This window comes from Peromyscus californicus, unplaced genomic scaffold (assembly GCF_007827085.1).
Source record: "Peromyscus californicus insignis strain IS unplaced genomic scaffold, ASM782708v3 Scaffold_5__1_contigs__length_169319896, whole genome shotgun sequence".
Taxonomy (NCBI): domain Eukaryota; kingdom Metazoa; phylum Chordata; class Mammalia; order Rodentia; family Cricetidae; genus Peromyscus; species Peromyscus californicus.
Window position 1 is genome coordinate 133868462 of NW_026294573.1, and position 14303 is coordinate 133882764.

The 14303-nt window shown below is 34.7% G+C and overlaps 1 protein-coding gene across 11 annotated transcripts in view; it reads left to right on the plus strand.

Annotated features, from left to right (window-relative positions):
- The window catches only part of Sntg1 (syntrophin gamma 1), a 728018-nt gene that overhangs the window by 332981 nt on the left and 380734 nt on the right, over nt 1–14303 (plus strand). For 8 of the 11 annotated variants that reach the window (XM_052717737.1, XM_052717738.1, XM_052717736.1 and 5 more), the window contains 4 exons: nt 3814–3870; nt 7149–7206; nt 8214–8257; nt 8346–8387. The exons of 1 other annotated variant lie outside the window; for it this stretch is intronic. In XM_052717737.1, coding sequence (XP_052573697.1) covers nt 3814–3870; nt 7149–7206; nt 8214–8257; nt 8346–8387 — 201 coding nt within the window. The remainder of the gene's footprint in view (nt 1–3813; nt 3871–7148; nt 7207–8213; nt 8258–8345; nt 8388–14303) is intronic. 2 more of the 11 variants (XM_052717747.1, XM_052717743.1) reach the window with 2 other exon arrangements.

Consider the following 14303-nt stretch of genomic DNA (forward strand, 5'->3'; position numbering starts at 1 on the left):
TTAAGTGTTGAATATGATTTCACTGTATAGCAGTCTCCTCCAACTCATCAAAAGCTTTACCTCTTGCGGATTTGGCAGTAATAAATGTAACAGCTACAACTATAGCAAATATTTTTTTTGTAAATTCATTTTCAAAATGAATGGGAAATTATCTAAAACTCTAGTTCTAGGCCTCATATGCAAAGATAAGATTTACCTTATTGTTTGTTGGTTTGTTTTCCTTTTCTTTTTTCAGTTGTTACACTATCATTGGTAGAAAAATATTTAGCTTATCCCTTATCTAATTTTATTCAATTAACACATGAATAGTTAAGTTTGGTTTTGGCCCTGTGCTAACTATTGAAATCAAAACTCTGAACAAGCCACTTTCAGTCATTAGTAACCTGTACAGCAGAACTTATCAAGGACAGTGTCAGTGAATCACTGTAAATACTTTGAGAGTTAAAAGTGAATGAAATAGATGTTTGAAAAGCTGAAGTTAACACAGGTCTTTATTCTTTCCCCAAGTTTGTCCGTTCTTCCTTAATTGTCAAAAGAGCTATAACAGATTGTTTCTGTGTTTGAAAAAATGCATTAGGTTTATTTTTACCACAAATTCAGCATTATTTTCTAAAGAATAATCTTTAGAATTAATTATTGCCTTTACTTTATAACATCCTCAAAATATTAAATCCATAGCTTAAGAATTTTTGTACCTAGGATATATGATGCCTACTTAATTTTTGACAGGATATGGAGCTTTCAAGGTCAGATTTTCAATTTTAGTAAAACTTTCTGTTCTTTGAAAGGAACAGGAGGACTTCAAACTCATATGTGTTATACACACATTTATATACATGTATATGATATACACATGTATGTGTGTGTGTGTGTGTGTGTGTGTGTGTGTGTGTGCGTGTGCGTGTGCATGCATGCATGTCTCTGTGTGTGTGTGTGTGTGTGTGTGTGTGTGTGTGTGTGTGTGTGTGTGTGTAGGGGTACCAGAATATATTTTGTGTTGTATAAGTGAAGAAATCAACACTCTACTGGTTTTTAAATTATAAAAATTTGCCACAGCATTTGGGACACTGGGAATGTAACTAAACACGCTTTCACCTGAGTTTTGTGTGTTCTCTAGTTTATGAGCTGAGCACAGGAAGTAGAGGTAGAAAGAGGGACAGGGTTAATAATTTGGAATATTAATATCTGCAATATGTCCAACTTGAAGATATTTCTCTTTCTATGTTTCCTGCCTGCTCCCTAAAGTAACCAAATTAGATTTACTTTTTAGAATACAGGTAATTTACTTGTCCTCTTTCTCCTAACTTTTAACTTTCTCAATAGTAACACACAGACAGCCTAGAGAATAAGCAGCAAGAGTGTGTGTGTGTGTGTTTGTTTGTTTGTGTGTGTGTGTGTTTGTGCATATGTTCACATGTACTGATGTAGGTGTTCATGCATGGGTGTGTGTGCATGGGTGTTGTGTGTGGATATGTGTGTATGTGTATTATGTTGATATTTTTAAAAAATATTAGAATAAATGCTGTTGGGGAGTCTGCAGCCTCTTTCTGTTACCTCTCACAACTCTTCTCCTGGTTAGCAGTTTGCATGTAATTTAGAGTTTATTCTAAATATTCACCAATAAAGAAAGGAAGTGAAACTTGAAGAAGAGAATGCATGCCACTTCATAAACTTTTAACTCTCCTGCTAAGCTCTATATTAGTATCAAATAAACAAATATGACAGACCAAATGGCCCTGTGCCTATGGATCAAATCTAGAAAACCCAGGTTATGCATTTACTGGTTTAAATGTATTTTTTCTGATGGAAAATTTAATTTTAAGATAGCTAATAACCATTGTCTGACATTTTTAAACCACTGATTTTTTCCAATTATTTGGGGGAAATCAAGTACATAATCTTTACTGAAAAAGAGTTAAGCAAGTTATTCCCAATTTCAAAATGTTCTGTTTGTTTCATGGATTATATTGTAACAGCAATTTGCCTGTCTACCTTATATGAACAAATAACACTAATTACTGATTGTTATCTCGGTGCTGTAATATTTGAACTCCAGAAGTATAAATGCTTGAATGTAAGGTGTGAAGATACTAGTTTGGTATTTACTGGCAACTATAAGATTTCCTATGCAGAATAATATGTGTTTTAATATTCATCAGGTTCTTATCTCTATCAGCTCATTTGTAGATATTAAACTAAAAGCAAAATTGCTTTAGGGTTTTACCTACAAACTGTTCTCACATTGGGAAATAGTGGCTCACAGGGCTTAAATAACTTGCCAAATGTGAAATCAGGGCTACTGTAGCCACTGATGCATTCTCCAACTTCATTACCAATATCATTTTCAATGACTCTCTACTATCCAATGAACATTTAAATTAGAAATAATCAAAGATTAATTTTAATATACTGATTTTGAGCTATTAAAGAAAAGAGCATTTCAAATAAAAATGCAGTTTATTTTAATTTCATTTTGTGAATAAATAATGATATGTTCACTTTAATTTGTTAGTGTACAGGCATTTCCAAGGTAAATTTTAAGACAGCAGGTTTTAATAATTTTGATGTCAAGGATTCAACAATAGGCAAGGACTACAGCAATAGGTTTATTAATATTAAAGAGTTATTGATATTATTAAATAATGATATTATTAAAATAGTGTTTTATATTTCAAATTCATATACCTATGATACACCCATAAAATTTGCATAAATAATATTTAAATGTTTGAAACCATCAGCAGAATATATATAATGCTGAAATTGTTTCCTTAAAACATTAAAATCTGATTTTTCTGATTGAAAATTTCAGAATATGTCTAGATGTGCTTAATATGCTCATACCAAGGTCTCTGAATTGGTAGTTTTATAGCTGAGTTCCTGCTTACACCATAGGGTACTAGTGGTGTACATTAGTAATCCCACTATTATTATTACCATATAAGTTCTTTTTCCCAAACTAAAGATATGAAAACAGATTCCTCATCATGTAGCTCTAAGGCCTCACATGGCCTTCTGAAGTTCTGAGCTGTGGAGTCCCTTCAGCTTAGCTCTTAAATTACCAATCTATGACTTGGTGCTGCAGACAAGGCCCTAGAAGGGCAATGCTTATCACTGGCAGTAAGATACTGTTAGGCTCCCCAAGAATGTGCAAGATGAAAATAAGAGTATAAAAAATTCTAAAATTGTTCTCAAAATATCATTGAAAGAATATTTCAGAGATTATTAATTTAGTAACATTTATTTGGGCAAATAAATTATTAGCCTTTGATTTAAAACTATAAAACATTCCATTAATTGCAAATTTGAAGTTTCTTTGGCTGTTAAATATTTTTCTCCAAATTTTAAACAGCAATTGAAAAAAAAATCTACAGGGAAAAATGTATTTAGTGTAAAGAAACTGTAGATGTATCCAACCATCTTATCAAATAAGAAACACAGAGCTGATTCAGAGAAGAAAGCCAAGAGGTCAGAGCTAAGAGCCTCACCCTTCCTGCTTCAGCGATCCTCTTCAGTCAAGAGAGCTCTCCAAAAGGGACCTACTTCCTTGTGTGTATGTCTTTATATACTCTAGCTGTTCTGCCTTCTCATTGGTTGTAAACCCAAACATGTGACTGCCTCGTCACTGCCTGTATGTACCACCCTCCTGGTCCTTAAAGGCGTGCGCCACCACCACCACGCACTTGCTATGGCTCTAATAGCTCTGACCCCCAGGCAACTTTATTTATTAACATACAATTAAAATCACATTTCAGTACAAGTAAAATACCACCACAAGAAACACTTACCACTTTTAAATCTCTTATCTTTCAGGAAAGAACGGTGACGATCAGAAGGCAGACAGTAGGAGGATTTGGATTAAGCATAAAGGTAGCCATCTTTCCAGTCTGTCTTTGCAAAGGCTGAGCTAAAGACTAAGCCTTTGTGTATATTAAAATGTTGGTGACTCATAACACACAAGAATAGCTCTGTAATGTTTAGAGTAGTTTGTGATCTGGGATGTTCTTATAGAACTGCCTATCATTATCTTCTTATTTAGATTTTACAAGAAAGGACTGGGGACCTTACCTAATGTTAAGTAGAACTTGGCAGCTTTGTTTATGAAGCTTCCCATGAATATGAACTATGGTGATTGCAAGAACCTTTCCTTTCTCCTCTAGCAGCATGGAAAATTGATGGGTAGAATGGAAACAAGTTTCTATGGGAGAGAAATGTCAACAAGTAAAGATGGACTGTATTTTATATTTATCATTTATCTTGACTTTCACTTGTTAAAGAGATTTCTAAATTTAATATATTAATTCAAAGTTAGTGTATTAACAAAGAATAGCAGACAGAAAATTCTGTGTTAGACAATTGTGAAGACATTGCCAGTAGAGTCAATATTAGGCAGGTTTTAGCATGTAGCTTTTGTAGTCATAAGTTTTCTCAGGTCCTGCCTAGCCCTGAGGTCAGGACAAATCTCTCCCTCCTGCATTTTGCAGTCGCTTGATCCCAAGCAAACACGTAGAGGATTATATTATGTACAGATTGTATGGCCTATGGGTCAGGCTTCTTGCTAGCTAGCTCTTGTATCTTAAATTAACTCATTTCCATTAATACATGTTTTGTAACATATTCCATGGCATTACCAGTCTGCTGGCATCTTTCTTCTCCTTTGGTGGTGGCTGGCATCTATCATGCCTCTGCCTTTCTTCTTCATGTCTCTCTCCTTAGATTTCCTGCCTGCCTCTAAGCTGCCTTGCCATAGGTGAATACAGCTTTATTTATCAACCAATCAGAGCAACACATATTCACAGCATATAGAAAGACATCTCAAAAAGACATTTATGTAGTATAAATAATCTTAAAGTACCACCATCCTTAAAAATCTTTAAAAGTTCAGTCTTACCAGGTGGTGGTGGCATATGCCTTTAATCTCAGCACTTGGGAAGCAGAGCCAGATGGATCTCTGTGAGTTCAAGGCCAGCATGATCTACAGAGCAAGATCCAGGACAGGTACCAAAACTACACTGAGAGACCCTGTCTTGAAAAACAACAACAACAACAAAAATTTCTGTCTCCTTAAAGCATCCAAAGTATCTTCAGCATTCAAAAGTGTAGTCAGAAGGTTTCTCTGGTTCCACCTGGCCCAGTGTGGTCCAGACAAATCTCTCACATCTACAGTCCCACAGCTGCTTATAAAATAATCAACAAGAGGCTTAATATTAATTAAAATTGCTCAGTCATTGACTCAGGCTTATCACTGACTAGCTCTTACACTTAAATTGACTCATAATTCTTATATATGTTTAGCCAGATGGCTTGGTACCTTTCCTCAGTTCTTCCTTGTCATCTTGCTTCCTCTGTGTCTGGCTGGCAACTCCTGATTCTGCCCTTCCTCTTCCCAGAATTCTCCTAGTCTGCTTGCCCCACCTATACTTCCTGCCTGGCTACGGGCCAATCAGCATTTTATTAAACCAGTGTGCAAGAGCATTATCTCACAGCAAGTTTTTTTGATTCAACACATGGATCCTGAGTTTTAGCTGCAAAAAAACTTCTTTTAAATACATTAGTGGAAGTATACCAGCATGTCTATTTGGGTCACTATCTCAAACTACCAAATATGCATTATTCAAAATGAAATACAGCTCTCCCTACCCTAGCAGCTGATGAAAGAAGTGTCTCACTACAGTGTCTACTGTGGTGTTCTGACATGTAGTATACAGATGACCCCCAACCTCATTGTTGTGGTCTCTACTGTGCACTCTATTCAAATTATCCATAAGGCCTCCCTTCCATAGTCTCCAGATCATGCTGCTTGCAGATGACCTTTCAGGTATACCTGCTATAGTCTCCACTACGCAGTGTGTGGTCTCCATTGTGCACTGAATATTCAAGTATCCATTCAACTCACCATTTTGCAGTCCATGTCCAAAATTCAATAGCCAACAATGCCAACAATACTCTTTTGTCAGTTTTTTTCCAATACTTTATCAATACACCTTAGACAGGACTGACACTTTAGACATACAGGTTAAGTAGTGAGTCTTGAGTTATGACCATAACAGTCTATGATACTTCCTCTCTTTTCATTTGGTGGAGGTTAGGTACATAGAGAAATATTATGAAATAAGTTGATTAGTGGCAAGCAAGATTATACTTTTTCTTTCTTATTTTTCCCCTTCTTGGCAGTAAAAAAAAATAAAAATTTAAAAAATAAAGTTGAATACTAATTTATTAAGTGATTTTCTATCTCATATCTAATTCTACTCAGTGTTGGAAATGAATGTTCATCAGTAAACATGTTCTGAAATGCTGTATTTATGCTGATGGATACCTTAGGGAGTTATTTATTCTAAACCCAAAGCAGCACCAGAGGCTTTAAATGCCCCCTTCAATTCCTTCTCTACACAGCACTTCACTTGTTTAGATATGTACTTGGTTTTTCAACTACCAGGTCCAAACTCCTTACACTGTTGTGATGAAACAGTATTTTTCTGGCAGTTATTCTAAGAATTTATTTTATTTTCTTTTATCAAAATTTTGATTCCTTGTTGTACTTTCCTCCTTTCATATTTGAGTCAGTAACCAAGGACTGCTGTTGGATTCTTGGCTGACAATTGACCTGCCTATGCTTTCACATGGGAGTCTGATACTAATTTGGAAATAAAGATGGTTCTGTTCCCATCATGTTTAGACCCCTTTTATTTATCCATTTATTCAGGTAAAGGGCCTGTCTGGTTATTTAGCATTCAGAATGAATTGAAAGAGTGCCTGTTTGGCAGAATAAAATAAATTAATGAGAGAATTGAAATGTATAAATATCTAATGCACGTAATCCTAAGCAACAAATGTCAAGATGCCTTGCTTTCCTATAATGGATTTTGAAGATAATGCCACTACTGATGTTACTTATTTTATTTGAGAAATAAAAATTTTATAGTCAATTTTTACTAATTATTGATCATCCTTACAAGTCTTACAAATACTTAGCCAAGCTTCATGGAAATGATACTTACTTAAAAGAAATTCTACAAATTTATTTTAATTCTGCCTTGTATTCATGAAATGTACTATTTATACCTTGCAATTTATTTATTTATTTATTTTTAATATTTTGGCTAATGTCTGACTTAAAAATATGATATATGACTGTCTCTTTCTAGGGAGGTGCAGAACATAGCATTCCAGTTGTTATTTCCAAAATCTCCAAGGAACAAAGAGGTAATATGCTTAGCTAACTCTTTATTGGCCAGTACTCTGTAATCCCATGCTCATTGATTGCTATGTGAATGGCTCCCCTGGATCCCCAGTCTCACACAGAGAGAGATTAAATCTGATTCTTCACTTCCTCTTTCTTCTCCTACAGGACAAAAATGGAAAAGTGATTGATGAAAATAGTTCAAATGATCATATATGAACAGCTTCTGAACCATTGGTTAAAGACACAAAAATCAAGTCACATTTTATGGACAAATCCAGATGCAATCACTTTTCTCAATTTTACTCACTTCCTGTGAGACTTTATCCAAAAACTATCAGGAATATACAAAACAAGTGTTTATTGAATATTATCTGGAAAACAAGGTAGTATTTCCCATAAAGCATGGAACTGAAAGACTGAAAGCTTAATTCTCAGATATTTGCATAGAGGTATCATAAATGCATAAAGAAAACTGCTCACCCATTAAGAAGTGTGATCAATTTTTAATGAATGTGCATATATACATAAGCAACATGTAAACATCACACACACACACACACACACACACACACACACACATATATGTCTTTGAGAACTGTTAATAACATGCTTTGCTTTGATCACATTTATATTCATTTTTCCAACTTTTCCCAGATCCAAATATTCATCCCCAGAGTGTATCACCTGAAAAGTCAACCATGCTAGAGTGGAAAACCACACATCCAAGAATATTTGGGCAGCACAAATTGGCTTATTGAAAAAGAGAAAAGCTAAATGGTGGGAGGGGACTGATCATATTTTAAGGGCTATAAAGACATAAGGTGCTAGAAACCAAGAAGAAATGTCTGCCTATTTCAGCAATTGGAAATAGCTAAAACATATTATTGAGTTTACATGCTTTGTGGGTTTTATAAATGCTAGCCATATAAAACACTTATAATGTGTTTAGAGTTTTATCCGTAGTTAAAATAAAAAGCTTTACTTACTTGACAAATGTCAAGGTATATTCAATTCTTCTTATTCACAGCGGAGCTGTCAGGACTGCTTTTCATCGGAGATGCAATTCTACAGGTATACATCTAATTATTGTTTTTGTGGATGCAAACCAAGGCCAATTTACAATACACTATGTGAAACTGAGGATTTCCTTTCATTGCAGATAAATGGAATTAATGTGAGGAAATGCAGACATGAAGAAGTGGTGAGTTGACTTTTTTCTGATGCTACCATTTCTCAGATTCAAGTTAATTATGAAGGTACAAAATTACGCAGCATGCTACTGTACTGTTAAGGCCTTCCAATCAATTTTGATCCTTAGAAATACAGTTAAAAGTACTGTCATGACAAAATGTATCTAAAAGTGAAATATATATATCTAAAATTTTCAAATGCTTGAGAGTTTATGACAAAAGAATTGATTTCTGTAATTTTTTAAATAACACTAGGGACAAAAGGAAATGCACAATAAGTGTGTATGAGTGTGAGTGAGTGAGTGAGTGTGTGTGAGTGTGTGTGTGTGTGTGTGTGTGTGTGTGTGTGTGTGTGTGTGTGTGTGTGCATGTGCAGGATAGTGTAAAAAAGGAGAAGGGAGCAATGAATAGAGGAGAGAATTTGCCAAAAATTTCATTGTGCCATTTTCTTGAATGTTTTTACACATGTGGAGGAGCAGATACAAATATTTTAAGTTAATAAAGCTGGGACATAGAAGCTGAGCTTCACGAACCATTATAAATAGTTAAACAACAGATGTTTTCTAATCCACACTTTAATACAAAGGTTAAAGAATCTCTATTACAGATAATGAAATGGCACTGTAAAACTGAATGAAAGTGTTAGACATTTGGGGAAATATTGGTCACAATTGAATAAATACCATGGAGAGCTCACTGAATTTTGTACTAGTTCCTACTGGAAGAGCTAAAGAGAAACTACATTTAACATGTGATTAAGGATAAAAAGAAGTTATTTTGATGCATTTATACATTTAAAATATTAGCAGGGGAGCTGCAAATATCTGTGTTAAACTTCCATTTCCCAAATAGTACTTTTGCAGAAAGCTGGGCAACATGGTCTGCTGGTGGTTACTGATGACTTTGTAGTCACAAAAGCATATTCAGGTCATGCTTTTGCCACTCTGTGTTGAAAATCCCATACAACTCTCTGATTTGATGATATTTTAGAGGACAATTTGCAGCAGATGAAAGATTAGCACAGTGCCTGTTCTGCAATTCCCAAGTTACCTTTAAGTACAGGCACAGAAACAAAGGAGCCTTATCTTCAGTCTTAGAGCTCATTATTCAGAAAGAAAAAAGCAAAGTGTGTTCTCTTTTCAAAACACATGCTGTTACTTGGAGTTATACTTTCAATTTGTTATTCAGAGGCAGGCAGCTTGTTCAGATCGACTGTACTAGAGCTTTCACTAAACAGATAATCACAGCATGGAAGATTAATGCTAATAGCCTGACTTAGGATGGTGTGTATTCTTAGTTTAATAAAGTTATTAAACATTGTATTGTTAATTATATATAGTTACTCATACTAAACACATTTTTGAAGAAGCTTAATCCTATTGGCCTTAAAACATAGTTACCAATTTTTTGTTATATTATTATTATTATTATTATTATTATTAGTAGTAGTAGTAGTAGTAGTAGTAGTAGTAGTAGTAGTAGTATGTGTTTGTTTTTTTGAACAGGGTGTCTCTATATAAACCTGGCTGTCCTGAAACTCATCATGTAGACTGATGGCCTTGACTCACAGAAATCTGCCCTCCTCTGACTGCTGTGTGCTGGGATCAATTGCATAAGCCACAACATCCAGCTGCACTGATGTTTTTATTTAACTCTAATCTTTGACTTTTCAAAAGCAATTAGATATTTTCCCCTCACTGTTTTATTTCATATGTGAAAGAATTTCTACTTCAGAGGAACTGACATGTTAATTACATACTGAAGAACAAATATATATGGCCTGAAATTGACAAAAGCTCAAAGAATATAAGTAATTATGAAGTAGCATGTTCATATGAACAGTCCTTATGGAGTTCAAGGTTTTAAAATAAATTGAACGGACATAACAACATGATGGTTTGAGAGAGCCTTTCTTTAGTTAGTCCCTGGCACCATTAGAAATGATTGATTCAGGCTCTTTTGAGGATCAGTTTTATTTTGTGGAAGTTTCTGTGGCAGAGCTGCTTCTGTGTTTGAATTGCAGGTTAAGGTCCTTCTGTGTAAATGGATCCCATGCTGTCCACTGGGATCATTCACTAGGAATTCCTTAGCTGAATACAATAAATGATCTCAATAAATCACCTGCATCTATGTTTTTCATGCTACCAGTTTAGACTTACATAAATCAAATCTGAACTTCACACATTCCCAGGACCTGTTCTGTACTTGAAGCCTTTGAATAAGATTGATGAAGAATTACAGGTTCTTCACTAAAAACTTAGAGCCAGTGTGTAGTGCCACCTTGAGCAATGTGAGATGGTGTGGACACTGGGCCCTAACTCCTAGTAGCAGCTGTGTACAAATCTTGTCTAGACTACTTTCTTATGATGTAGATTCAATTTAATGAATTAACCATATCTGTGCCTCTGTCATTCATCAGCAACAAGGAGCTGATGATTATTGCCATGAGACCCAAATGATATAACACATGATTCTCCTAGCCCATATTAACACAAAGAAAACAAAGTTTTCCACATTCTGGTTCTACACACATACACGTTCTCTCTCTCTCTCTCTCTCTCTCTCTCTCTCTCTCTCTCTCTCTCTCTCCACACATGTACACACACACACACAAACACACACACACACACACACACACACACACACACACACACACACACATGCATGTGCATGTAAGTATGTGTATACTGTTTCAAGTGATTATACTCAGGAATCAGTATGAACATTCATGAGAAGAATAACATGGCCTTTTGAGGAATAAGAATGCCCTTTTCATCTTCCTAGGTTTTCTTTTATGTTTGATATTCCACTTCCTTCATGTCTCCAGGGATTCACCTAACTGGACTAGCAAGGGAATGAAGAAAAGGCAAACACAGATAGAGCTAGAGAAACTGGGATTGGGTGGACTGGGCTCTCTGGCAGAGAAGCTGCAGCACCCTGGAAGCTCAGTGTATTTATTGTCTACAGTTGAAAAGGAAGAGTGGGAATATGGTACACACATCTGAACAAAGAAGTGGTGTTTACTATTATACAGCTAAGCAAGGAGGCAGATTTAGTTAATATCCCTAGAAGCAGTCTCTGTGGGGGAGCAGACTTCAGACAATAAACATCTGGGGAGAGAAAGCTATGGTAGACATTTTCAGCACTCACAGCCAAGATTCACATTCAAAGCTGAGAAAGCCTTTTCTGGTCATTTGAGCCAAATCTAGGGAGACCTTGGCACTCTCATGAGGCTGAGGAATTGAGGTTCTTGACATGTTTGTGACCATTTCAACAGCACATTTTACCTCATGACTTCACTTGCTCTATTTACTTGTGTAAAGATGATTTACCACCTTTAAGATTTACCTCATAATATCAAAAGTCTCTAATGATGCAGGGTTTTTCTTAAAAAAGAACTGCATCTATTGTCTTTGCAATGTTAAAATTTATGCTGCTGGGTCAGAAATTGTGGTGCACATATTTATTCTAAGTACTTGGGAAGAAGAGGCACGTGGATCTCTTTGAGTTCAAGGCCAGTGTAGCTCTATGTAGAAATTTTCAGGTCAGCTTAGAATTGAAATTGTAATTGTCTCAAACAGCAACATAAAGAAAAAGGGAAAACAAACAAAAACCAAAAACAAAAACAAAGACAAGAACAAAGAAAAGAACCCAAAATTTGTCTGTCTTTCCTACCTGTCAATGAGCTGGAACCACACTGAATTGATTGTCTCCTTTACACCTAGCTTTCCACATACCTCTTTCCTTAGTAAAATCACATATCAGAACTTCATTGTGTGGCACTATGTGGATCATACTGTCACTGAGTCCTGTGTGATTCTGTTCTGAGAACAACTCTAAGTAACTCAAGCCTTGTGGGTATATGGGCAGTTTTTTTGTTTTGTTTTTATAGAATTTAATAACTATGAAAGCAAGCAAAGCATTGGAGAAAATTATTAGGAAGAGCCATTATGAAAATAGTGTTAACTTGCAGTAATCTTCATAAAGTAAGAGTGGATGACCTTTATAGTTATTAGTTATAAATAGGAAATATACCAAAAAACTTAATATATACCAAGTATGCACTAGAAATCAATATCAAAAAAGACCCAGTTGATTAAAGGGGTCCTAATTTTATTTTATTATTTTTATTTTATATTTTATTATTTATTATTATGTTTAATATTTATTTTAGTTTGTGTATATATGGAGTTTTGCCTGCATATATTTCTCTGTACTACTTACATGGTTGGTGCTGGTAGAACCTAAAATAGAGTATCAGATTCTCTGGAACTGGAGCTACAAACAGTTTGGGGCTTCCATGTTGTTACTGGAAATGAAACTGTGTTCCTCTGGAAGAGCAGCCTATGCTCTAAATGACTGACCATGTCTCCACCCCCAAGTATCCTGATTTTAAAAAGAGAAGATAGTACCATAGCTGAGACTTCCATAAAATAAGACTTTTAAAATTTGTAAATCATCATCATTCAGAGCCAAATGAATGGATGAATAAATTTTCCATAAGTTTAACTGTAGATAAGCATTTCTGTCTTAAAGTTTATGAATCTAAATGTGTGGCTTCATTTTCCCCCCCATGATCCTTTCCTCAAGAAATTATTCCATAATTTGAAATGCAGATAATTTTATCTTAATACTAAATTTGTGATATTGGATGAAATTCTTTAAAAAAACATAATTCTTGTGAGAACTAAATGAGAAGCTAAAATTTTATCTTTTAAATTGACACATTTTTACAGGGGAAATAGACATTTTAAAAACTAATACAAAATGCAAATTACTAACATTTTAGCTTTCTTAATTGAAGCTATATTTAATTTAAAATTTCACATAGAGAAAAAAAACAGAATATGTCTTTCCAGTTCATGTTAAGCAAGAAAACAATATTTCAGCACTTACATGAAACACTTTAGAACTCAGTGCTTCTTTATGTTGAGCAGGTACAAGGACTGTACAGTACCAAGACCATACTTAAGGTGTGACCTGGACATACAGGTCACTTTAGGTAACAGCAAATGAGGAGAAGATCATCCAGCCCCACATCCTGCATTAGCTGCTAAATGGTTCACCATTGGAAATTAAATTTGAGTTGTAGTTGATTAATGTCTTCATGAGAATTTGAACTACTGTGGTCACTTTCATATTGAATTAAATCCTATCAAGGGAAATCATCTATAAAATTATTTAATTTTAAAACTTTCAAATAGTTTGTGAAATGTTAATTGCCATAACTAAAAGGTCAGAACTGATACCCATGTCTAATGTTACAAAAATCAAAATATATAAGATTTTTGCAGTATTTGTTACTTAGATTTAATTGGTACCCATAGGAATTTTCTTCTTTGAATTTGTGTCTGTCACCAATTATATTGTGAATTCTCATGTAACATATTAATGGCTGAATCTTTTCTTGGCTGCTGATTTTCATTAAATTCTTATTTGTAGACCTATTTTTTGAGCAAAGATGAACAATATATTTCAAAGTCTCAACGTTTCATTTTCTATAACAGAGCAAATCCAAGCCTGGCAAACTGCTGTGTGGGTGGACAATTTCAATTTCTTGTATTGCATTAATTTATTCTTTGACAATTTTATATATACCCACATCCTTTCTATTCTCCCACTGCCATTGAAGTCTTCTCCCTTTCCTTCCTCCACTAAGTTACCACCCACATGCTACAAGTTATCTCCTCTGATAGTGTAGATAAATACAACAAGGAAAACAACTTGTGAAGGAAAGGTTTTATTTGACAACACTTACAATCAAAGTGAGAATTATGGGTAAGAATTCAAGGCACAAACTGAAGCAGAGACCATGGAGGAGCACTGCTTCCAGGCCTGTTTCCCCTGGTTTGTTCAGCTTAATTTCTTTCTTTCGTTTTTTTTTTTTTTTTTTTTTTGTTTTTTTGGTTTTTTTTTTGGTTTATTTG